The sequence below is a fragment of the Myotis myotis genome, unplaced genomic scaffold (assembly GCF_014108235.1).
Source record: "Myotis myotis isolate mMyoMyo1 unplaced genomic scaffold, mMyoMyo1.p scaffold_m19_p_18, whole genome shotgun sequence".
NCBI lineage: Eukaryota > Metazoa > Chordata > Mammalia > Chiroptera > Vespertilionidae > Myotis > Myotis myotis.
The window spans coordinates 31,926,345-31,952,047 of NW_023416322.1; the positions used below are offsets into that span (position 1 = coordinate 31,926,345).

The 25,703-nt window shown below is 38.1% G+C and overlaps 1 protein-coding gene across 1 annotated transcript in view; it reads right to left on the minus strand.

The window, feature by feature from the left end:
- Nucleotides 1–25,703, minus strand: part of SPAG17 (sperm associated antigen 17) — a 140,518-nt gene that overhangs the window by 114,422 nt on the left and 393 nt on the right. Inside the window, exons 2-3 of the mRNA XM_036343930.1 lie at nucleotides 9,095–9,235; nucleotides 8,449–8,532 (exon numbers count right to left, since the gene is read on the minus strand). Coding sequence (XP_036199823.1) covers nucleotides 8,449–8,532; nucleotides 9,095–9,235 — 225 coding nt within the window. The remainder of the gene's footprint in view (nucleotides 1–8,448; nucleotides 8,533–9,094; nucleotides 9,236–25,703) is intronic.

Genomic DNA, 25,703 nt, shown 5'->3' on the forward strand with positions numbered 1-25,703 from the left:
GTGGTAACCTAATTTATCTTTTCTGAATAAGTCACAGACAAGCACAGAAACCACAGTCCATGTGTGGATGGAGGCCTTCCAGGCAGGGAGGTGCAATGATCACCATCATGAAATAAAGGAAACTATGGAGTGGAATCTAAAACTTTTAAGAAAGTAATCTCTGATTTCAGATAAGTGAGACAAACAAATCCCTGCCCAGTTGGTAGTTTTTTTTTCCTTCTAATTTATCAAAACCACAATGTCCAAGTCCAAACTTGGTGCATCTCTCTTATAATGCTCATTTACTATGTATCAGATTTAATCACAAGTAGGAGAATCTGCATGTACAGTGCACATCGACATTTCTCATAGGTGACATTTCAGTTGGCTTTGCATGACCCTTAGTATTTTCCTTTTTCCTTTTGGTCAGGAATGAGTGTATGTGCAAATGAACAGGTCAGATTCTCTATGTGGGCCATAAAACATATACGGTCAGACAGATATTTGTGTACACTCAAAAAATAAATTTAAGCTCCAGGAATGAATCTTAAAGCATAGATTTTTCTCACTGTTTAAAATGTTTTCTCATAGCTTTCCATCTTAGGATTTTAAAGCTATAATTAAAATAGGCATAGGATTACCTCTCCTAGTTAGTATATATTTTACCATGTAACTACAAATTTAGTATGTATTATCAGTCTTCTCCCACTCCTATGTCTTAGCTTGAACTGTTCCCCCTTTTTTAGAATGCCCTCTGCCACATTGGAATTCCAAGACCTACCCATCCAAGGGTGAACAGCTCTGAGCCCAGTAAAAGGGTATTGGGTTTGTGGAAAAATTGCAAAGCTTGAGGCAATGAATTTAACTACAATTAAATCCAAATTCTTCAGTTTTCTAATTAGTAGACTTTCTACATTCTCTTTGCGTTCATTTCCCTATATGTAAAATGAGGTTCTTTATATTTTCTTTTAGAATTGTGATATGGATTAATTTGGATAATATATTTAAAAGATAAAAATTATCAGGACCCCTTTCCTTGTCCTGCCAATACCATCTTCTCCACAAAACTCTCCCAACCCTAGCTAATAGCAATCTCATTTTCCTTGGAATGGCCATAACACTTCGTCTGTTCCTCATGGACTTGACTATTTTCTGCATTGAGTTATTTACTCATTTAACAAACATTTGTTGAATACCTACTATGTGTCAGGCTTATATTTTTTTCCTTTTATTTCTTTTTAACTAGTTCTTAAGCTTCTGAGGTCAGAGTCTTCATAATATTCATATTCCCTCCTCCATTATCCAGATAGTGTGTGGCACTAATGCTTGAATAAGAATATACTTGTTTCATATTTGGTACAATATCACTGTTGGGTAAAACTGGTTACTATATAATACAGGAAATATCTGTATTCATTTTCATAGGTGTCCACATCCTCAAAAAGGATTACATGCTAGAATTTGTAGTTATGTGTAATGCCAGTGCATGAGATCATCAATGTCTCCATCATTGTTAAATAATAATATAATAAATAAATAGCTAACATTCCTGAGACTAAAAAAGATTATTCTTTTCCTATTCCCACATGAGTCCTTGAAGTAACTCTTGCAAGAGCAAAACACAATTTCCAAAAAGAGAAGGTGAATGAACAAATGGCCTATAGTTATTATGCATGTCTCTGTGGAATTACATTAGCACAGATGTAAGCAGGTTTTCAAAAAAACTGAGATTTATAAAGACTCTCATATATACAATATCATGGCTAGATGCAATTCTAAAGTTTCAGGGGAAATTACACAATTTCAGAAATGAGGCGGAGTGTACACAACACCAAGCCATCCAAACGAAAGCTTGAGCACATCATTCAGGAATGTGGTCTTTGCAGGCCCAGACATTCCAAGTGGTTATTGGAAATATGTAATGTGGTTCTGACACTATTTTACTACTTGTGGATGAACTGTACCATAATGAAGTTTCACTTTAATTTGCTGCTCCTCCTAATTGACCACAAGCTAGGAAACCAGAAAGCCAAATTGATTAGAACTGTGTTTAAAGTAAGAACGACTAGGCTCTGATTTAAGGCCAATGAGAATATCCTACAACTAGAGTAAATGGAGTGGAAGTGCATGGCTTTATAATATCTATTTTGAGGTCTCGCTAAAAAAAACGCAGGTCTAAGAGGAAACAACACTGTGACTTTCCCATGCAACATAAGCAATTTTGTAAGAGTAGCTATTCTTTCCCATTGCAGTTTCCCTTGAGAAGGAAAAGATAAGACTCCCTACATTGGCTCCTGAAGAGTTCACCTGTGGCAAGGGGTTTACTTGCTATAGACCATGCAGGACATTCAGCAGAAATAGACTCAGGAGCAGACTGTCCACATGCCCTGAAAGCCCAGAGATCTCAGAAGAATTTAGCTTCTGGGCCTCTTTCATGGTCGCCACTCACAGCTACCTCAGGGCTCTCAGTAGGCATCACCCACAGCTTTTTAATTCACTTGGGATGAAGTACCAGGCGACAGAGTTCCTGACCAGGTCCTGAGTGTGGAGGGACTGAGATGGAAATGGGCCCCTCTGCTCCACATGTGCATTCTGTCCTTGGCTAACCTGACCAAGGGCCTGAATTTGTTTTTGTTCTTTATCCATTTTTGCTATAGTCACTGATATCAATGCTCATCTGCTGCATGCAAGGTTCAGTCTCTGTGGTGCTGCTCATCCGGCTTCCCTTTTCTTCTGCAACCATTAAAAAAAAGGGTATGTGAGAGGGTATGGGAGGCTGATTGCCCAAAAGCTCCACTGGAGGAATGTGGTAGAGCCAGATGTGAAATGGACCTCCCTGAGTGAAGCATACACATCCAAGAGCCACGGCATATATTGGAGAGAAATGGCTTTTCAACTGAACTCTGAATTTGTGACACTGTGTGATCCTGCATCCCAGTCAAATGGCTATCCAGATTAGACTTCAAAACTGGCCTGTATCATCTCTGATTTTTACTGAGCATTTCTGAAGAAGGAAGAGTCCTTTGGGGTGCTCCTTGATCCCAGGGTCAAGAACTGGACATGGGTTTCTATAGCTACTTCAGAAGAAAATTTCTAATGATTTAAATCTAGGTATCACTTAATGTCCCAACTAGAGCACACATACTCAGAACATCATAACAAAAGATAGTAAGTATATGTTATTTAACGCTAACAGCACAGAGCTTTCCCATGATAATGTGGCAGGAGTCAAAATATAAAATCCATGGTATTGTCAATCACATATAAACCCAACGAAACTTGTTCAGATAGCACTCAGGCAATGCTACAGAGGCCTTTATGAAATCATCCAAGACCTGAGACACATAAAAATTTTACTAGTCATCACTTGCAAAGCAAAGGACTGAATCCAAGAATACTCTATCCAGCAAGGCTATCATTCAAACTTGAAGGGGAAATAAGAAGCTTCACAGACAAAAAAAGGCTAAGGGAGTTTATCACCACCAAGCCAGCAATGCAAGGAATGCTAAAGGGACTGGTATAAAAATAAGAAATAAAAAGCTCAGAAAGAAAACAGCCACACAAAAACAGAAATGCCTACAAACAAGTACCTTTCAATAATAACTTTAAACGTAAACGGACTAAATGCTCCAAACAAAAGACATCGAGTGGCTGAATGGATAAAAAAACATGACCCATACATCTGCTGTCTACAAGAAACCCACCTCATTAGAAGGGACTCACACAGACTGAAAGTGAAAGGATGGAAAAATATCTTTCAGGCAAATGGAAAGGAAAAGAAAGCTGGGGTAGCAATACTTATATCGGACAAAATAGACCTCAAAGTGAAGGCCATAACAAGAGATAAGGAAGGCCACTTCATAATACTAAAGGGATCAATACAACAAGAAGATATAACCCTGGTAAACATATATGCACCCAATGCAGGAGCACCCAAATTCATAAAAAAACTCCTGGAGGATATCAAAGGAGAGATCGACAACAATACAATCATTGTAGGGGACTTTAATACACCACTGACAGCACTGGATAAGTCTTCTAGACAAATAATCAGCAAAGATACAGCAATCCTAAATGACTCACTAGATCAGATGGACTTAATAGACATCTTCAGAACACTTCACCCGAAAGCCAGGGAATATACATTCTACTCAAATGCTCATAGGACATATTCAAAAATAGACCATATATTGGGTCACAAGCAAAGTATCCCCAAATTCAAGAAGATTGAAATCATAAAAAGCGTCTTCGCAGACCACGATGGCATAATATTAGAAATAAACTACAATAAAAACAACCCAAAATACTCAAACACCTGGAAGCTGAATAGCATGCTATTAAATATTGATTGGGTTACCAATGAAATCAAAGAAGAAATTCGAAACATCCTGGAAACTAATGACAATGAAAACACAACAATCCAAAACCTATGGGACACAATGAAAGCAGTCCTGAGAGGGAAGTTTATAGCTCTACAGGCCTACCTCAAAAAACAAGAAAAAATGGTAGTAAATCATCTAACTCTACAACTCAAAGAATTAGAAAGAGAGCAACAAGAAAACCCCAGAGTGAGCAGAAGGAAGGAGATAATAAAGATTAGAGCAGAAATAAATGACATAGAGACCAAAAAAACAATACAGAAAATCAATGAAACCAAGAGCTGGTTCTTTGAAAGGATAAACAAGATCGACAAACCTCTAGCCAGACTCACCAAGAAGCAAAGAGAGAGGACCCAAATAAACAAAATCAGAAACGATAGAGGCGAAATAACAACAGACCCCACAGAAATACAAATGATTGTTAAAAAATACTATGGACAGCTCTACTCCAACAAACTAGACAACCTGGAGGAAATGGATAAATTCCTAGAAAAATACAACATTCCAAAACTCAATCAGGAAGAATCTAAAAATCTCAACAGGCCAATAACTATGGAAGAAATTGAAGCAGTCATCAAAAAGCTTCCAGCAAACAAAAGCCCAGGACCAGACGGCTTCACAGGGGAGTTTTACCAAACATTCAAGGAAGAACTGAAACCTATCCTCCTCAGACTACTACAAAAAATTCAAGAGGAAGGAACACTTCCAAGCTCATTCTATGAAGCCAGCATCACCCTAATACCAAAACCAGGTAAAGACAACACAATGAAAGAGAATTACAGGCCAATATCCCTCATGAACATAGATGCCAAAATCCTCAACAAAATCTTAGCAAATCGGATCCAGCAGTACATCAGAAAGATCATACACCATGACCAAGTAGGATTTATCCCAGGGATGCAAGGATGGTACAATATCCGCAAATCAATAAACGTGATACATCACATAAACAAATTGAAAGAAAAAAACCACATGGTCATATCAATTGATGCAGAAAAAGCATTTGACAAAATTCAACACCCATTTTTGATAAAAGCTCTCAGCAAGGTGGGAGTAGAAGGATCATACCTCAACATAATAAAAGCCATATATGACAGGCCCACAGCCAACATCATACTCAATGGACAAAAACTAACACCATTCCCCCTAAGAACAGGAACAAGACAGGGATGCCCCCTCTCACCACTCCTCTTCAACATAGTACTGGAAGTGTTAGCCATTGCAATTCGGCAAGAAGAAGAAATAAAAGGCATCCAAATTGGAAAAGAGGAAGTAAAACTGTCCTTATTTGCAGACGACATGATATTATACATACAAAACCCTAGAGACTCCATCAAAAAGCTACTGGACTTAATACATGAATTTGGCAATGTAGCAGGATACAAAATTAACCCCAAGAAATCTGAGGCATTTCTATACACCAATAGTGAACTTTCAGAAAGAGAGATTATAAAAACAATCCCGTTTACCATCGCACCAAAAAAATTAAGCTACCTAGGAATAAACTTAACTAAAGAGGTAAAAGACCTCTACTCAGAAAACTACAGGACGTTGAAAAATGATATAGAGGAAGACATAAACAGATGGAAGAACATACCGTGTTCATGGATTGGTAGAATCAACATCATTAAAATGTCCATACTACCCAAAGCAATCTATAAATTCAATGCACTTCCCATTAAAATACCAATGGCATACTTCAGAGATCTAGAACGAACTCTCCAAAAATTCATCTGGAATAAAAAAAGACCCCGAATAGCTGCAACAATCCTGAAAAAGACCAAAGTAGGTGGGATCTCAATACCAGATATCAAGATGTATTACAAAGCCACTGTTCTCAAAACTGCCTGGTACTGGCACAAGAATAGGCATATAGATCAATGGAATAGAATAGAGAGCCCAGAAATCGGCCCGAACCAATATGCTCAATTAATATTTGACAAAGGAGGCAAGAACATACAATGGAGCCAAGATAGTCTCTTCAATAAATGGTGTTGGGAAAACTGGACAGATATATGCAAGAAAATGAAACTAGACCACCAACTTACACCATACACAAAAATAAACTCAAAATGGATAAAGGACTTAAATGTACGACAGGAAACCATAAAAATTCTAGAAGAATCCAAAGGCAACAAAATCTCAGACATATGCCGAAGCAATTTCTTCACTGATACAGCTCCTAGGGCACTTGAAACGAAAGAGAAAATGAACAAATGGGACTACATCAAAATAAAAAGCTTCTGCACAGCAAAAGAAACCATCAACAAAACAACGAGAAAACCCACTGTGTGGGAAAACATATTTGCCAATGTCATATCTGATAAGGGCCTAATCTCCAAAATTTATAGGGAACTCATACAACTTAACAAAAGGAAGATAAACAATCCAATCAAAAAATGGGCAAAGGACCTAAATAGACACCTTTCAAAAGAGGACATTCAGAAAGCCAAGAGACATATGAAAACATGCTCAAAGTCACTAATCATCCGAGAGATGCAAATCAAAACAACAATGAGGTACCATCTCACACCTGTCAGACTGGCTATCATCAACAAATCAACAAACGACAAGTGCTGGAGAGGATGTGGAGAAAAAGGAACACTTGTGCACTGCTGGTGGGAATGCAGACTGGTGCAGCCACTATGGAAGACAGTATGGAGTTTCCTTAAAAAACTGAAAATGGAACTCCCATTTGACCCTGTGATCCCACTTCTAGGAATATATCCCAAGAAACCAGAAACACCAATCAGAAAGGATATATGCACCCCTATGTTCATAGCAGCACAATTCACCATAGCTAAGATCTGGAAACAGCCTAAGTGCCCATCAGTAGATGAATGGATTAGAAAACTGTGGTACATCTACACGATGGAATACTATGCTGCTCTAAAAAGGAAGGAACTCTTACCATTTGCAACGTCATGGATGGAACTGGAGAGCATTATGCTAAGTGAAATAAGCCAGTCAATGAAGGAAAAATACCACATGATCTCACTCATTCATGGATAATAGAGACCATTATAAACTTTTGAACAATAATAGATACAGAGGCAGAGCTGCCTCAAACAGATTGTCAAACTGCAGCGGGAAGGCCGGGGAGGGTTGCGGGGCAGGAGGTAGGGGGGTAAGAGATCAACTAAAGGACTTGTATGCATGCATATAAGCATAACCAGTGGACATAAGACATTGGGGGATAGGGGAGGCTAGGGGACTGTCTAGGGCGGGGGGATAAAATGGACACATATGTAATACCCTTTGTAATACTTTAAGCAATAAAAATTTAAAAAAAAAAAAAATTTTACTAGTCATCACTGAAATAAAGTACAAACAAGTTTGTCTTATAAAGATCCAAAAATCCTTGTGTTTTAGTCTACAGAGCCATAAAACAGTGCCTGATAAATTTTAAGTGATATTCTAATTAATCGCTGGATTTTTATAGTTTCTTGTGAGCTGTAAGTTAGTTATTAACAAGGCAAAGTGAAAGGAAATCCTCTTGTACTGAGTATGAGTTCTAAGTCCTTTGCACAAACCCACTAGTCAGCCAAGCCAGGTTTTGGTGTTAAGCATCTGCTAGAAATGGAATGCACCATTAATCTGAAGATTATTGTCATTTTCACATTGATTAAAAAGTAGGATGTAGAATGTGTACAAAGTTCACAAACTGATAGAAAATCATTCCAGGCGGCTCTGTCCTGTGCAGGAAACATTTTGGGGGACATTTTTACATTATGTCTTTGGTGAAATGAATACTTTTTCATACACTAATAATATGACCCCCTTAAATATTATCACATACTCAATAATTACCATGAGAAAGTATAACCAGACACTCTTGCATATAAAAATTTCTGATTTATATTCTTCAGTTGGATGCAGTGATGGTGTAGACAATCTGGACAATTTTATTCCTAGAGAGGAATTTAGTTAAAAGGACGGCAGATTTTTTAAGTGCCCATCACCAAGAACAAACAGCTCCAATGAGAAACAGGGATTTGTTTTCAAAGAATGAATTAAAGTGACTAAAAGATTATTATTTCAATTCTCATTTTCTAAAATAAAAATATCTTCAATAAGTATGTCTACCTACCTCATAATATAAGGGAAAGCTAACGCCTGCAGATTGCTTTGACTTTTTAGAGGTGGTTCCAAATAGTACATTTGCTTCTTCAATCTGTAAGAAAATTAAAATTCATCTATTGTGAGAAAGGCATACATAAAGAACAATAACATAGATATATGTGACTTTCAAACACCTAGGTGACTTGAGGCGTTGGGAATCTAGCAAGGAAGAGCATGGACAAGGTGAAGTATTTATAGTCACTGTGGTCAGCGCTCAGTGACTGTATGAGTATGTGCCATCTGACAGGACTATGCTACTGGGCCCCTCTGGCAACTATGAGTCTCTGTAGACTTCAATCTTTCTAGTTAGACTTCCTGGAGCATTACATAGTTTTATCTTTTATTTTATTGAACTTTCATTAAATAATTCCTCAGATAACCTAGCAGGAGCCAGGTAAGGCCTCAGAAATTTTTGTTGAATGGATGAATGTTGAATGACCAATATTCATGGACAACAGATAATTACTTCAGATTTAACAATTCAAATTATTCTAGCTAAGTGTTTAAAATAATCCACAAAAATTTACCAAATAGCCCAAGAACATGACAGTTTTCTTTATTTTATCCTACTATTTTAAGAAAAAATATCTTCGAGGGAGTGGGAAGGACAGTACCTGCTGGAGAATGTCTTGCCATGATATTATACTGAAGAGTCTTCGCTGAGGGACCTGGACAGCAAGGGTGAGGGCTCGAATGAGAAGATCGTCCTCAACCTGGTTTCCAACAACAAAAGCGACGGAGCCCTTCCAATCTTTCTGTTACAAAACCAAAAGAATTAGACTCTCAATACTCCTGGCTGGGTATTTGTGTGTCAATGGCTTCTACTGAAAAACAGAATAATATTTCCATAAATCTTACAGGGTGGTGGTGGTGGGGGAGGGGAGAGGGTGGGAAGAGATCAACTAATGAATATATTTGCATACTAGAGGTCCGATGCATGAAATTTGTGCAAGGGGCTTGGCCCTCGCAGCCCCTCACAGCTCCGGCCGGCCCTTGAAGCTTTGGCTTGGTCCGGAAAGTCATCTGGACTGTCGTCCAAAAGAATGTCTGGACGGTTGTTCTGCTGTTTGGTCTAATTAGCATATTAGCTCTTTATTATATAGGATATGCATAACCCATGGACCGACAATAATGTGGGAAAGGCCTGGGGTAGGGTTTGAGAGCAGGGTGGAAGAGGCCAATGGTGGGAAAAAGGGAACATCTGTAATACTTTCAACAATAAAAATAAATTTACAAATAAAACAGTTGACTTTATGTAGCCTATGTGGGTTCCTGATTCAAGTAGCCGCCAGGCGGCAGTATTGTGCCAAATTTCATGCCACTTGACAAAAACACAATTTTCTTGAGAAAGTAGGTCTTTTATTTTAAGGAAGACAACTTTTAAAAATGACACACTTTCCCCAGAATGCTATCCAAAACCAATTTGGTGCTGGAAAGCAGTAGGTTCATATGTTACAAAATATACATTAAGATATAATCACAAGTGCCAAAAACTTTGTTTTGTCCCTGATAGAATCCTAAGATTCTAAATAATTCTAGGAACATAGTAGGAGCTCAAGAAATATTTGTTGAATATTGGATAATATTGAATTTGTTGCCAAATGGACTTTTATATGAGGTAAAAATGCAATCTCTGAAGCATTTGTAAAATACAAAACTAGAACCCATCTTTTTCTCCTAATCTAAAATAAGAATCCCATTGTTAATTCGTGAGTTCTTTCCACTCTTAAGAAATAGGCTAAAATATTATACTGGGACATGAATTTTTGCATTAAATGATTGAAAGCAATTTTACTAAAGACAAAATTCTTATTCAGTAATCCCTTTCTCTCTATTGTAATTTCTATTGGGAAGAAGCAATTCTCTGGAGGAGATTAAGAATAGAATTTACTGCCGAAACCGGTTTGGCTCAGTGGATAGAGCGTCGGCCTGTGGACTGAAAGGTCCCAGGTTCGATTCCGGTCAAGGGCATGTACCTGGGTTGCGGGCATATCCCTAGTAGGAGATGTGCAGGAAGCAGCTGATCGATGTTTCTCTCTCATCGATGTTTCTAACTCTCTATCTCTCTCCCTTCCTCTCTGTAAAAAATCAATAAAATATATTTAAAAAAAAAAAAAGAATAGAATTTACTGAATTACTCTGCTGTGCTGAGGGAAGAACCAACATGCAAATCAGGCCTCTAACAGTCTTATGGGGAGATGGATCAAGTAGACAGGATATAGACATCAGGAAAGAGAGAATAATAAGGGAGGGCACTATAGCTATGCGCACTCTCTAGGCCTTAGTTTCCCCATTTATAAAATAAAGAAGGTGCCATTTATAAAATAAAGGGGTTGGGCATGGCAATATTCACTTCTCTCTAGCTCCACTCCAGAGTTTTGATTCAAACAGAGTATAACTCCCCCTTGCTGGATTCCAAAACAATGTCTAAGATGATTTGAAAGATTTTACACAACTTAAATGAAATGCATTAATTGTATGTGGTTCTCTCTGGCTTCTCTCCACCTCTTTATCAGGGTAATGACAGAACGAGGGTACAGGTGGGAGAAAGGATCTTATGCAAATTCTTCCTTACCATCAAATAGTGATTATCACTAAACTCTCTTACTTCTCTCCATGGAAACTTCCTAACAATACTCACCCAATTTTCAATGCTACCACCAAAATAAAAACTACACATAAAAGCACAAAAATGTGTATTTTGCCTGCAAAGAGCATGTGTGTCGGTGTGCCTGCATGTGGGTGAGGCTCTGTGTTCCCTCTGTCATACTGAGTTTAAAACCTGCTTTTTTGCTGTTTGCTAATTCACCCTGGGAAGGCTGAGCATTTGCTTTTTAAATATTCTGATTCAGCAAAGCAGGTATGATATTCATTATGCATGCTTTAGAAAAAAATTCCATTATCACAAATGAACTTCCTTTTAGACACCTTTCTTTTCTCTTGTCTGTCTCTCAGTCAAATATGCAACTACAATCATCATTAAAGGAGGAAAATCTCTCTCATTCTTATAATAAAGTCCATATGGCTCTTGAACAGGCAATCCCATTAATTTCCTAGAAGTCACACTTTCCATCACTGAAGATTTTAATGACCATTTCTATCCCTAGTCCCACTCCCTACTGTTAAATGTTCTTGCCAATATTTGAATGTCAGTGGTGACAAGAAAGGGCTGCCTCTCAGTTCTTTTGGAGATAATTCAGAAGAGGGCATTGTAGTTCAGCATCCACCCCTCAGTATCTGGCATTGAAGGCAGGTGTTCACTATTTCAGACCAGAAAAAGAGAAGGGAGGAGGAAGGAACTAACAATTATTGAAAAATCTCATGTGCCAGGCATATGTTATCTCATTAAATCCCTAAGTAATCTCTTTAAATAGGTGCATTAATACTTTATAGATGGGCAAAACAGAGGCCCTACGAAGTTAAAAATCTTGTTAAAGGTCATTTTGGCAAAAAACCACATGGAGACCACATACTGACTTGTAATTTTGTGATCATTTCAGAACAATTTTGAGAGCAAGCCTTTGGGGTCAGAATGCCTTTCTATAATCCTTAAATTGCACCTAATGGCTACTTTAGCCACAGTAACCATAATAGATGAAGATTTATATCACATACCGAGGTGCATAAAACCTTCAAAAATAGATTATTAAATCTTTTAAACACCATAAGATTGCTCTTTTATAAATGACAGTTTTACCAAGACTCAAAGAGATTAAGAAAATTTCCCAAGGTTCCTTCTCTCGAAGCCCAGTGGTCTTGTTACTTTGCTTGAGAATACATCTGAACACAAGACCTGCTCCTCTGAGTCACAGCACTGTACTGAAACTTCTGGGACCCCTGGGGTCACCTTGAGGCAGCTCACCTGGGCCAGAGCCCAGGCCACATCTCTCCACTAGAAGGGATCTAAGAGTTCTGCTAAGGCTCAGCTTCCCCTCTGCATTCTCTCACCCACCAAACTCCTGCTCCCGAAATTAGAGCTGTTTGGCTAAACAGGACTCCCAGAGGACTTGGTTGGAGTGCTGACTTGGTGTTAACCACATCGCCAGAATGGACTGACCAGACAGAAACAATGCAAACCCAGATTGTCTGTCGAGAAGGATGCACTCACTGGCAAGCTGCACTAGGGGGCAGCGAGATGCCAGGAAATGCACAACATTCCACTAACCAAGAGCAAATTGTTTCCTGTGTCTAATTAAATGATGCTCTGCAAATTTAATTTCTGAATCTTTCTCTTAGTAGTTTAGGATAAATGTAGAGTCCAAGTCTCTACTAACTGGCAGCAGTTTTAGAAATAGGAAAATTTTTGTAAAAAAATCAAACACAAAGTAGACATGGCAAAATACTATTAAAAACACCCCTCCACTCGTATCCCACCAACACACAGTTAAGCAAAAGCCTTACATTTGAGTTCACCAGGCAGCAAGAGAAATTTAGCCTAGAGGCTGACCCTGGGGGAGGAAAGAAAGCAGGGTGTGGACAACCTGATTCATCACACAAGAGTCCCGCAGTGCTCCTACCTGTGGGCGAGTTTGTTTAAGAAAGTTCAAAAAGTTTGGGTTGTAATTAGTAGCATAAGCCTAGAGAAAGAAAACATTAATCATTTTAGGAAAACTTCCCTGGATGTATCCAGTGGTGAAGGAAGAGGGCTTTAGTCGGGCACACCTCAGACACCTCAGGAAGTCAGACTGGCTCTCGCTGCCAGGAGGCATCTACTGTACATGTTATTGCTGAGTCTTGCCCTCTCGTAGTTATTGATAAAGTCATTCAAAGGATGGAATGAAGTCATGTATAGACACAATCCATTACCTTTTATTTACTTTACCAGTCTCACCTAATTTGAAGCCTGGCAGGAGGGCGTCTGAACCCAAACACTTACATACTGGTCTCCTAAGGCAAGAAAGCAGTCATGGAAATGCAGACAACCTGGCTGTCTCATATAAGCCCACTGTCCCAGAGACATAGCGTAGATTGATAACTATTTTTCTTTCATATATTGTAAATTCTCCACATTTTATTTAGGCATTCCTACATTCTAATATAATTACAACAACCCTATCAAAAGCAAGTGAACAGTAGCTTTGGTGCGACAGGATGGAGATTGCTTTCTTCTATTAGCTCAAACATCAACAGGTACTGGGAAGGCAACTGGAGGCCAGCACACTCTCCTCTGCTGCCTTGGCCCTGAAAAACCCGGGATGGGAGCCCCACAGTCCTCTATTCAGGACTTCCCTGCGCCTGACGAGCTGACCAATAGTGGTCAGCACCTGTATTTGGAGATTTGTGTAAGAGCCTCAAGAAAAATCAATGCATTGAAGAAGTCATGCTTTGTTAAGAGTTGTTTAACACTGTGCAGATATGGAAATCTATGCTTTATTGTAATACTCTGCTGAAAGGATAGCCCTTTTGTTAAGTAGATGTGCTGCCAAATGGACAGGGGATTTGTGAACGTCTTTCTCATACTGGGTTTTTCCTTCAAAAGGAGTCTTGGATCTCCATAAGCAAAGGAGTGTTAGTATGGGCTGTTGGCCAGCAAAAGAAATATTTTTATTACATATAACTGGCTGCTGCTATAATTGCATTTGTTAAAAAAAAAATTCTAACTGTAAAATAAGTTGGAAATATAGGTTAAAAGTGTTATCCTATATGTTATCCTATATAATAAAACCCTAATATGCAAATCAACTGAATGGTGGAACGACTGGTCGCTATGACGCACACTGACCACCAGGGGGAAGACGCTCATCACAGGAGCTGCCCCCTGGTGGTCAGTCAATTTGTAAAATACTTTTCTCTTTGGTAACAATATTGTTAACTGATATATTTCTAAAATACTTTAGATCCTTGGAAGAGGGGCAAAAATCATGAACAAGGGATTTTTATTTAAAGTTCTACAGGTATATAATTTTTGGAGCTCTGGGAGAGAATGTGAGAGTGTGGCACCTAGTGCAGGTCTGTCAGAGAAATCAACCCATCACCAACATGAAAGGACATTGATTAGAGCCAAAAAGAAGGGCAGAGCTGACAAAGGAGAAAGTGAGCTCTGAGGAGCCACACAGAGGACTGGGCACCAGATGAATTTTCATTAGAAATAGGACCTGTTTACTTGGCTTCAAAATATTAAAAAGTGGATCAGATGTTTGGTACTTGGATTGTGAATATTAATCTGATTAATTTTATGGGCCTAGACCTAAAATACAGATGTTAGGTAGGGCTAGTTCTTAAAAACAAAAGCAAAGTGATTGAAGTTATTTTTGATAGAGAGCCTTAGAGCACCCCTCTCTCAGATAAGATGGCTCCCCTGGCTTGCTGCTTGCTATGTTCTGACTCCCCTGAAGCCCCTTACAGGACTTTCCAGAATCCAGATCCTCTTTCTCCTGGGTAGAATAAAATTTACCCTCATCCCCTCCTATTCAGCTCAGGGCCTTAATAGTTGATCTTGGTAACTGGATAAATAACTATCCCCAAAAGTTTTAGTGAAGAGAAAAAAGCAAAAACTTTTAAAATTATTATTTCTCTCTATGCTATCTGCATTTTCTAAAAGGGATCCCAGTGATTCCTGGACTAACTCAAAGGGTTGTTCTGTAAATGATACTTTAGGCAGGGGGCTGGGGCAGTGGAAAAGGCTCCCCTAGAATCCTCCCATCTAGACAACTTCCAGTTTCCCCATGTGCCTGACATAGAGTAGCATTCAATAAATGTGTCTTGAACTTAGCAGCCAAAACCACACATTACAGAGAATTTTTACACATGTTTAGTATGGGAACGCCAACTAAGTATGTGGCATTTTATCAGCTACACTCAGAACTTTGAAAGGAACCATGTCTCTGAATCACCAAGCATTTCAATTAAAGAAAGAGTGTATTCCTTGGATGCTTACTAGTAGACAACACTTCAATGTGTTATATTCACTGAGGAGAACTCAGCAGTCTCAAAGCATCTTTACTGTGCATGTACACACCACTGACTTTTTTCCTTGTCCTCATAAATACTAAACGTGATCCCTTATTAAAAGTACTGAAGTTCTTGGGTAAAGATGCAGAACTCTGAAGTGACATAAAAGTCTGCCACTTAGTTTCTTAGCCAAATGACCTTGGGGTTACCTTTGTGACTCAGTTTTGTCACTTATAAAAGTGGATGTAATAATACAACTGTCCAAAGGTGGCTGAAAGGCATCTAGATTAATTTTGTATTGAAAGCTTTATGCAAAGGTGAAATAGTAACATATGCAAAAATATTCTAATTTCCCTTAGAAAATTCTGCAAAATGGGTTAAAGAGGTGATTACTTCTATAATTTTGAATTTGGATATGTCCTGAAGATCTTCTGTGGACAAGTTAATCTCTGAGTTAGGCTCTTTGTTTTTCTTTCGTGTTTCAGAGTCCTTGGCCCATCCCACCAACCCAGCACATGAGCCTAATTCTGTTTGCTCCATGCATCAGAGAGTTTTAAGACAGCTATTAAAACACCACATGGAAAAGCTTTGTAGGGAATTCTACTCCACAGAGAAACCACAGAAACCGCTACACACCTTAACTATCTCCCCACCCCCACGAGTTGGCTAAAATTATGGGCTCCATTATGTTAGTGCAATCCAACCAGTTTTATTGCTCAGAGCAAAATCTGAGGTCCAAAATGAACTTCAGAACATAAAAAGTAAGGCAAACCTCAAAAGGAAACAAGCTTCTTTGGGTTTTCAAACAAATATTACATATCAGAGACATTTTTCTAACAGAGAAGATCAAGCAAAGCCAAGAAGAGTCCTGCTAATTGCTACACAAATGTAAAATTGGAATCAGGGACTCACCCAAAAAAAGATCTCTTTTCATCATCAGATATTAAAGGCTAAACACTTTCATCAACTCCTTCCTCAGACATGGGACCTTCTTGTGCCTTCCTCCAGTCTCCAAGTGTTGAGTTACTATCTTCCACATGAAAATTAAGATACATTTTCAAGATTCAATATTATCTTAATATGACTAAGGGAGTTTGAAAGTAAGCAAAGTTACTTCAAAATAACTGCCTTAGAAGACCTTTTCCTGTGCAGGCTACTTAATATCAGTCGCTCTGACTGGCCCATCAAGGGAGTTAGGATGTGCTGCCTCCAGAGCTGGTTCTGTGTAGCGATGCTGACCTTTTCAGCTGCTCCAAGAAGGCAAGAGGCAGTGAGAACTGTCTCTGAATAAGGATGTTAGAATAAGACCTCATTGACAAGTGAAGGGTAAAAAGTATTGATCTATATCAATCAATCCTAGCAGGAGGCTAGGATTAGAGTGTCGGTGGGTAGATGAGGCAGTTCCTGAGATGCTTTTCCTAAATGCTTGTGATTTTCTTCAGACTTCCTTTGAGCTGTCACAACTTTAGGGAAGGATTTCTTAGGAGGCAGAAAGAAGGTGAGATGGAGGAGAGCCAGGAGGGAAGGTGTCTCTGCAGCTGAGGGAGTGGTGTATGTTGTCAAAGCAGTGAGGTTACCAGTGACCTTAGCAAGCCCAGTTCCATGTGAGTGAAACTTCTTCCTGCTCATTCCTTCACTCCTGCAATCCTGTCCACCCTCATAATTCACACATCTCCTTTACAATATGAACCTCATTTAAGAACCATGTGACCAAATATTCCAAGTTAATGATTATGATAAATTTCAAGCCATAGATCTGGCTATGGTTATTATTTTTTTCCAATTACTCAGGTACATGGAGTCTATTTATTGGTTACATCAGGGCAGTAATTCATTGTAATTATTCTTCTCCTACTGATTCCCTAATACAGTCCTTACAATAGCTCTTTCAGTGGTGCAATGAATAGAGCACTGGATTTAGTATCAGAAAACCTGATTATTAGTCCTGATTCCAACCACATGGAGTTGGGAAAACACTCAAGTACTCAGAATCTGGACCTTAGCAAAATAATTCAGCAGAGTCATTCGTTCACTCACCCAATATTAACTGAGGAGTTAGTATGTTCCAGACATTGAAATGGTCTTAGAAATAGAATGCATATGCATAAGTCATAATCACTATCCTTAAACAGCATCAGCTTGGGGAAGAAAATACAGAAATAAAGGTGAAAACAGATTACAGGTAAAAGTACTTCATAGCTACAAAACCAAGTATCCATTTCTATTATTATATTATTTGCCCTAATTTATTCACTAAGAAGTGATGTTTGCTATTTGGGAATCTATGTTGTATGTATCACCCTAGAAATGGAGAAAGCAAAGATGAATAAGACAAGAGCAATTAAAGGAAATGAACTAAATCTGTATATCTCACTCACCATGGACAAACTTCAAAACATAAGACTGAATTAAAAAAGACAAGTTGCAGAATTTATAAGTGTAATCATGGAACCATTTGTGTAAATTTTAGAAATCATACAGTAAACAATACTATGTATTATTCATGAATAGAGACTAACAGATACATAGGCAGAAAGGATACACATGAAATTCATGATAGTGTTTGCATCTGGGAAGGGAGAGAAAATGAATGGAATGCAGAATGGGGGTAGGGACAAAGTGTTTTTTAATTGTTTACAGTGTTTATTTAATAAAATAATTAGCAATTTTCAATTTTTAATGATGGCACACATGTGCTTGTTGTTATCCTTTGTGCTTTTCTGCATTTAAAAAAGTAATGGAAAGAAGTCTCTGCTCTCAAGACCCACAGTCCAGTAGGGAAAATAAATGTATGAATCGTTATGATGTAAGGTGATAGGCATTTGGCTAGACCTCATCTCTCCCTGTATCCTAGAAAATGTCTCATGGCAGATGCCACCTGAAGAACAGTGGAAGGAGTCCTCTGTCTCCTACTTATCCAGTTTCTGTCTACACAGTGGTGACTTGCATCTCAGAAGAGCAAGGCTTTCTTGCTTAGGTTTCCTCCCCCTTTTACATTTTCATCTCAATACATTCTCCCCCAATCTTAAGAACCAGCTCTTCTCTCTAGGGCTTTTCTACTAGAGAAAATGATCCACTTTCCTTTGACCTCTTTTACCACTTTGTCCCTTCAATTCTATTTTAGTTTAGAAGAAACTAAAATAGAGAGGGAGAAGTAATAGGAATCCCTGGCCAATCTGATATTAGCAGAGAAGGTACGAGGATTATTTCTAACTTCAATGAACAGGAAGTAGGCTTTTGTTGTTTGTTTGTTTGGTTTGTTTTTATCTTTATTGTTGGGAATATTACAGATGTTCCCCCTTTTTTCGCCATGTGTTTGAAGAACATGTGTAAAATCCATATGGAAATATATAAAAGAGTAATTATTATAATAATAAATCTTTACATCAGGTTAAATAGAGTCCCACATTCTTCCATATACTTTATTTGATTTTCATGCCATTCCAAAAATATAGTAATCATACTGATTAATAATTCTTCTAATTACTAAACAGCTCCTCCTTATTGAGGGCCTACTAGTCCTCCCTTCAGCAATGTTACCTGAGCCCCTCTATATGCCAGGTCCTGGCAATATATCAGAGAGCAAAATAAATTCCTGCCCTCCTGAACTTCCCTCATATAGAGGGAAACAGATAATAATGAGATAAATGTAAAGTAGAAAGTCAGGAACCAAATCAAAGTAGGTGGACAGAGGGTGATGGTATAATTTAACTGGGTGGTCAGGGAAGGAGATACCTGAACAGAATCCTAAAGGAGGGGAGGGAGTGGCTATCTCGGGGAAGGGTCATTCTGGGCCGAGGGCACAGCAAGAGCAACGGCTCTGAGGTGGCAATGTGCTTTCTGATAGATTTGAAGATCAGCAAAAAGGCCAGTGTGGTTACGAAAGACAGTGTGAAAGAGGAGTGATAGGAGATACGAGATGAAGCCAGAGTGGTTGGCAGAGGCTCACGCACACAGGGTCTTAAAAGACCTAAAAGTCTAAAGGTTATGATGGAGCATTTGGATTTTACTCTAAGTCAGATGAATTAAAAGAACCACTCCGGATGCTATATGGTGACAAGACTCTAGGGCAGCAAGAAAGGGAGAAAGAGAAGTTTCAAAGCTCATGAGCTACCTGTAGCTTAGGCAGGAAATGATGGTGGCTTGGATTAGGGGGTAACAGTACGGGTGATGCCAAGAACATAGATTTTAGAACCAATAGCATTTACTAAAAATTGGTTATGGGGTGCAGAAAAGGAGAACACAATGAATGCAATGTTGTTGGTACTAGTGACTTGCTGGGTGAATGTTGTCACCATTCAATGAGAAGGTGAAGACTTGGTGAAGAGCAGGTGTGAAGGGGGAATTCTGGGGTTTGGGTCTGGGTGTGTGAAGTCTGAGATACTATGTGTTAGATGCCTTTAATTCCTCTTAACAATCTTTTTAATATCTGTAAGGGAGGTATGACCACTGTCCCTGTTTTATGGCTACAAAAACGAATGCTTTGAGATTTTCTTCAATTTAAGTTCTGAGGACAAATGGATTGTGACTAATTCTGGGGCTCAAGAGAGAAAACAGGCCAGAAGGTTGAGACAGTAAATACAGTCAATGAAATTAATTCAGCAGGCCACTATGTGCCTATCACTATTAGGTGCTGTAACCAAGAGGAAGGGAATTAAAAATATTAATCTTTTGCTACCCTGGAGGATTTGCAGAGATATAGTAGATATAACACTGAAACAGTTGGGCCACAGCTCAAACAAAGATAGTGTTAACGATAAAATCTCTGAAGTAGTTTAGGAAGGAGAAAAGTCAGTGAGGGCCAGAATGGTGTGACTTGAGCTCCTTTTTGGAAGATATAGGGGATGATATTTAATGAGGAGGAGTCACATGGAGGTGGGAGATCTTCAGGCCAGGAAACTTCGTGGGTATAGTCAGTGTGTGCTTAGGGATACTACAGAGAGCATTACATTGGAATAGAATGAGATAAAGATGCATGAGCAGAGAAAGGCCAAATTAGGCAGGGCTGTGAAACCAGACAGAACATCTTGGATTTTGTCTTTTGGGTAACTGGGAGCCACTGATGATTTCTATAACTAGAGCTGAAACATGGTTAACATTCACCATTTCTTACCTAACATTTTCCTCAGATGTTGCCAAACTTATATTGGCAACACATTTTACTTATATTTAATATTTTTCATTTTTAATAAAAATGATCACATGTAATATCTAGGTAGATATTTTAACATGCTAATTCCCTTTGGTTCCAAACTCATTCAAATAATACACTTTTGTCCAAAAAGAGAAATTATAATGTGAGGTTATGAAAAGTCCATTTCCCTCTTAACATTCCTCCTAGCAACTCAGTTGTTTTCATTGGCTTTTATTAAAACAACCTTTGTGTGAACTGGCAATTTGTTTTGTAAATATCAATGAAAGCATATTTCAGAAAACACAGTAATAAAAACCAACCCAATTTCAGAAATACGCTTGCTGCCAGACATCAGTCTTCAGCTCGTATTATAAGTATTTCCAGTAAGTCTTAAATACACATTAACATGAGAAATAGCTTACTGTTTAAGATCAAAAAAGTTGAAAAATCCTTCACTGCCTCTCAAAATTGTTCAAGGGTTCTGTCCAATAAAATGTATTTCCCTTTTTGATAAACTACATTTATAATGGCTCAAGCACTTCAATTCAATTAAACATTTTTTTCATAAAACCTGCTTAGATTCAGTTTATTATCATCCTTGTATCTATATATTCTATAAAAACTTTATATATATAAAATATTTTGGATATTAATATTTCAGCTACACCTATCTTGAACCCTTATCCAATTCTAAACCTTTATAGGAATTATAAGCTTTGTTCAAGAACTCCAAGAAAATTCTATTTCAAATGTGCACAACTTAGCTATTGTCACTAAGCTACATTTAATACCAAAAAATATTATTCCTCAACTGCAGTATAAGAAGGAGGAACTATTAACTAAGTATTTTTTAAAATTGATTTCAGAGAGGAAGGAAGAGGGAGAGAGAGATAGAAACATCAATGATGATAACCATTGAGCAGTTGCCTCCTGCATGCCCCCCACCAAGGATCAAGCCCTCAACTGGGGCATGTGCCTTAACCAAGAATCAAACCCTGACCTCCCGGATCATAGGTCGATGTTGTTCAACCACTGAGCCATGCTGGCCACCAACTAAGTATTTTAAAGAACTTTTACTTGAATGCCTCGTAGTTGGTAGGTGAAGTGTCTGGGAGAAGTGAAATGAATCTGCACAGTTCTTTTCAGGGCACTGTCACAGTCATCTTATGTATCTGCTGGGATGAGCTTTTCATCTTCATAGCAAGCCTTTGAGGTGGATATTATTATCTCCATTGACAGAAGGAAAATAAAGCTCAAAAAAGGTCAGAAAGTTGCTCTAGGTCACCTATTATTCATTTCAGAATCAGAATTCAGTATCTAGGTCTGCCAGGACTGTCTTTAGCAGCTCATTGCCTCCTTCACATGTCTGTGCTACAGTGAGGAGACTGTTTGCCTGGAGCAATTCAATTTGATGCTTAGATGAGGCCAGATTAAAGAAGATGAAGAAGCCAGGATGATTAGCTTGCGACTGCAGTGGTCATTGATAGTCTGTGAGCTGGGAGTGAGCATGGTGTGAGAAGTGCTTAGGAAAAATAAGTTGCTCATTGGTTTTATACACAGGAACAGATGTTTCTATAGTGAGTATAGCTACAGGATTCATGTAAAACATCAGGAATCAAAAAATGAAGGTGTGAGGTAGAATGGGGCATGGGAACAGAGAACAGATTGCAGTGAGAAAGGATAAAGGAAAAATCAAGAGGACGTAGAGGCAGACTGAATGATTCATAGATGACCTCTGACTCATAGATAAGCTTTAGTGACTGTGAGAATTATAGTGCCACATCTGGAGACTTGAAAGACAGAGGTGGTCTAAGATTTTTATGAGCCAGGTTTTGGCAGGCACGACCAGAAAATGCAGCATACCTCCAGGTAGCAGAAGAAGTCACATTTCTGAACTATTTTTAGAGATAGGAAAATAATTTTTTCCTAATCAAGACACATTTTTATTTGTCCTGCTTAAATGATCTCAGAAAGAAGCCAAAAAGTTGAAATAAAAAGAAAATGCTATAGCCTGTCTTTCTTCTAAATGTTGTTTGTGAGAGACAGAGGATGACAAACAGATGGATAAAGTCTAGTTTCAGGTAAAATCAGTACACTTTCCATATTTATTTATTGGTTTTAAGCAACACTTTGATCTCAAATTTAAGTACTAATCAAATAACTTTTCATAATACATTCCCTAAATAACTTATTCTATTCTAATAATACCTACCTCATAACACTATTTTGGGGATTTACAAGATCAAATATGTAAAATTTTATTTGATTGCAAGGCTTATATAAAATGCTATAATTGCATATCATAACTTAATCTGTTGAGGAAGGACTAGTGAGAAAATCTACTATCTGGCCCCTCATGTGCTAAATCACTACATCTTTGCACTAGACCTTGAAATACTTGGATCTTCAGTTTTATAAAAGGAACAGGTTAGCTAGATGCCCTGGAAATCTCCACTACTGAGTATTGTGGAGAAAAGCCCTACTATGTATAGTATCAGTTTGTGTCTTAGATGTAAATATTACTACCTTTATGAAAAGAGGAAACACATTGATAATAAAAATAAAGAAATTGGGGAAAGACCTCATGAATCTCAGTAAGGACACATCAATATATTGTAATAGATTTTTCAAATATTTAAAAACATGTAGAGATTTATGTTAAAGAAGAATTGAAGGCTTAAATCAAGAAGTAGAGTGTCTACTCTAGTTCCTTAAATTGGGGATTAGGGGCCTGGCATTATCATTGCAAAATGAAATTAGTGCATTGGAACAGTGAGACTGGTAAGTGAAGGGGTGTGGATTGTCACAGGCTTTCCCCCCTCCCCACCCCCTGTTACTTTTTAATGTTTTCTGTGATGGGTCACAGTAAGGAAGTATAATTGCTATGCCAATGGTGGGCCTCACAAGTTATGGCTGCCTTTTTGGTATACATAAAAATAAGACTTTAAACTAAGAAACATGAAAAGAAATAACCATCCTCCACTAATCTGAAAATATGAAAGTATTTAACAATTATAATTAGAAAAATTCCAAACCAAACTCAATCTGTGTTATATCTAAATCAACCCAAACAAACTTTTGGGAAACCCTGGAATTCTGAAGAAGACATTTGGGAACAAAAGTCAATAATAAATTTTTAAAAAAGGATTTGTAGTTGGCTTCTGAATACTCTCATACTCTCTATGTTGGTATCATGCTACCACTTAACATTGTGAGGTTCCTTTTCCCTATGACACTTAAGTTCTGACCATAACACAAAATTCCAATTGAAACATATAGTTCAGCTATTTTTATTTATTTTTAATCCTCACCTGAGAATATGTTTTTATTTATTTTAGAGAGAGTGGAAGGGAAAGAAAGAGAAACATCCTAAAACTTTATAGGAACTTTGAAAGTAGGCAACTACCTAAAGCAATCAAGAAAATGCCTAGTCAAGAAGAAACCACATTTGATAAGATAGAAAAATTTGTGATACTTCTTTAAAGTCTAGTGTAACTCAATATGAACATGAGATCAAAATTACTATTGATTTGAATTATTCAATCAGTAAATTCTAAAATCTGGCTCATGGAAGACTTGAAGATAGGACCTCCTTCTTCCATCTCCCAACACACACAAACACATACACCACATATTGGAGTAGCAACTATATGAAGAGAAAATCTCTGAGAACTGAAGCAGTAACATTTTTTGAGCACCAACTATGTGTGAAGCACTTTGCTAAGCCCCAGTGGGTAAGGAATTCACACATCCATAGTCATCTTTAAACCAAATTCAGAGTCTATTACATTGGTGGTTAGGGCATGCCTCTGGGCATTGGCCTGCTGGGTTAATCTGGGAATTTTCCTCTTGGCTCAGACACGAAACCAAGATGAGAAAAAAATACGAGCTGAGGTGGAGGCTGTTGTCATCCTCCTGCAATAAAAAACCATGCAGTCCGACAAATTGAAGGAGTTCACTCTTTGTAGTTGAAACTGCATATTACTTTGAGTTCAAATTCTTTCTATTAATATATAAGATTTATTGAAATTATATTGTTTGAGCAGGAGCAAGAAGGCAGAATATTATTTCAGGTTTTCAAGCCATAAGGAAAAATAGTGCCTTTAGGTTTTCCATTCAACTAGGAAAATTATAGCCTCTTATTTGCAACACTGAAGCTAATGCAGTGTCAGCACCTCCATCACACTCCGTTGTTCGGCAGTTTATAACTCAAGCAGAAATGTTCCCTCCAGCCCAAACTTGGCCTATACAATTGCAAAGAAAAATGGGGAAAATTATGTTGGCTAGTGTTGACTTAGAAAAGCAAAAGAGAGGGTGCTTTTACAGAGTATTTTGAAAAACATCTTTGAGAACTTGAAACTATAAAGGGGAATTACTGAGTTGACACCCTTTATTCCTAAAGTTACAGAAATCACCAAAAATTACATGATGCCATGTCAGCATCAGCAGTATCTTGACTTTCATGAAAGTCTTTATCAGGTAGAATTACGTATCAAACAAAATTACTGTTTATAGAGAAAAAACACACAATTATAGTGGAAAATAAGGACAGATAGGTAGAAATTTCTCATAAGAGCCATCATTAAGTCTTTAGGTATATTTTTCCTTCAAGTACTACCTCTCTACTGAACTGTACACACACATGAAAAAATAAAATTTTTTTTCCAATTGGGAAAAATATGTTAGAATGGCAGGCTAGAATTTCCCAAATCAATCTTCCTCCTTCCAGATGTTATCTTGAACTTGGAATAAAGTTAGTGTTGGAGTGTATTTCCAGTGGCAGGTGACAAGAACTATTGGGCTGTCCAACTCACTGGAGGAGGGTGGGGAGCTAGTGGGTTCTGGGATGCAGTGCAATTTGAACTCATGTGGCAGGTGGGTTAGAGATTGCCTGGTGCCTCTGCAGCATCATATGAGTCTAGCAACCAATCCCTCATCACTCTGATCTCCTGCAGTGCCTTCAAACTACATCCAATCTCTGATATCCTGGTACCTGAGCATCACATAAGAAAGGCATTGCTTCCTATGAGTAGAAGGCTCACTTGTACTGAATAAGTTATGTTATCTTAGGCACGGCACCAGTGAGTTTTCACCCAGCATTTATTAAAACCTTACAGTAGGCCAGGCTACAGTGACTTGACAGGATGATGTTGTCCAGAAGATGTCAGGAGGAAGTGACAGTTCATAAAGACAACTCC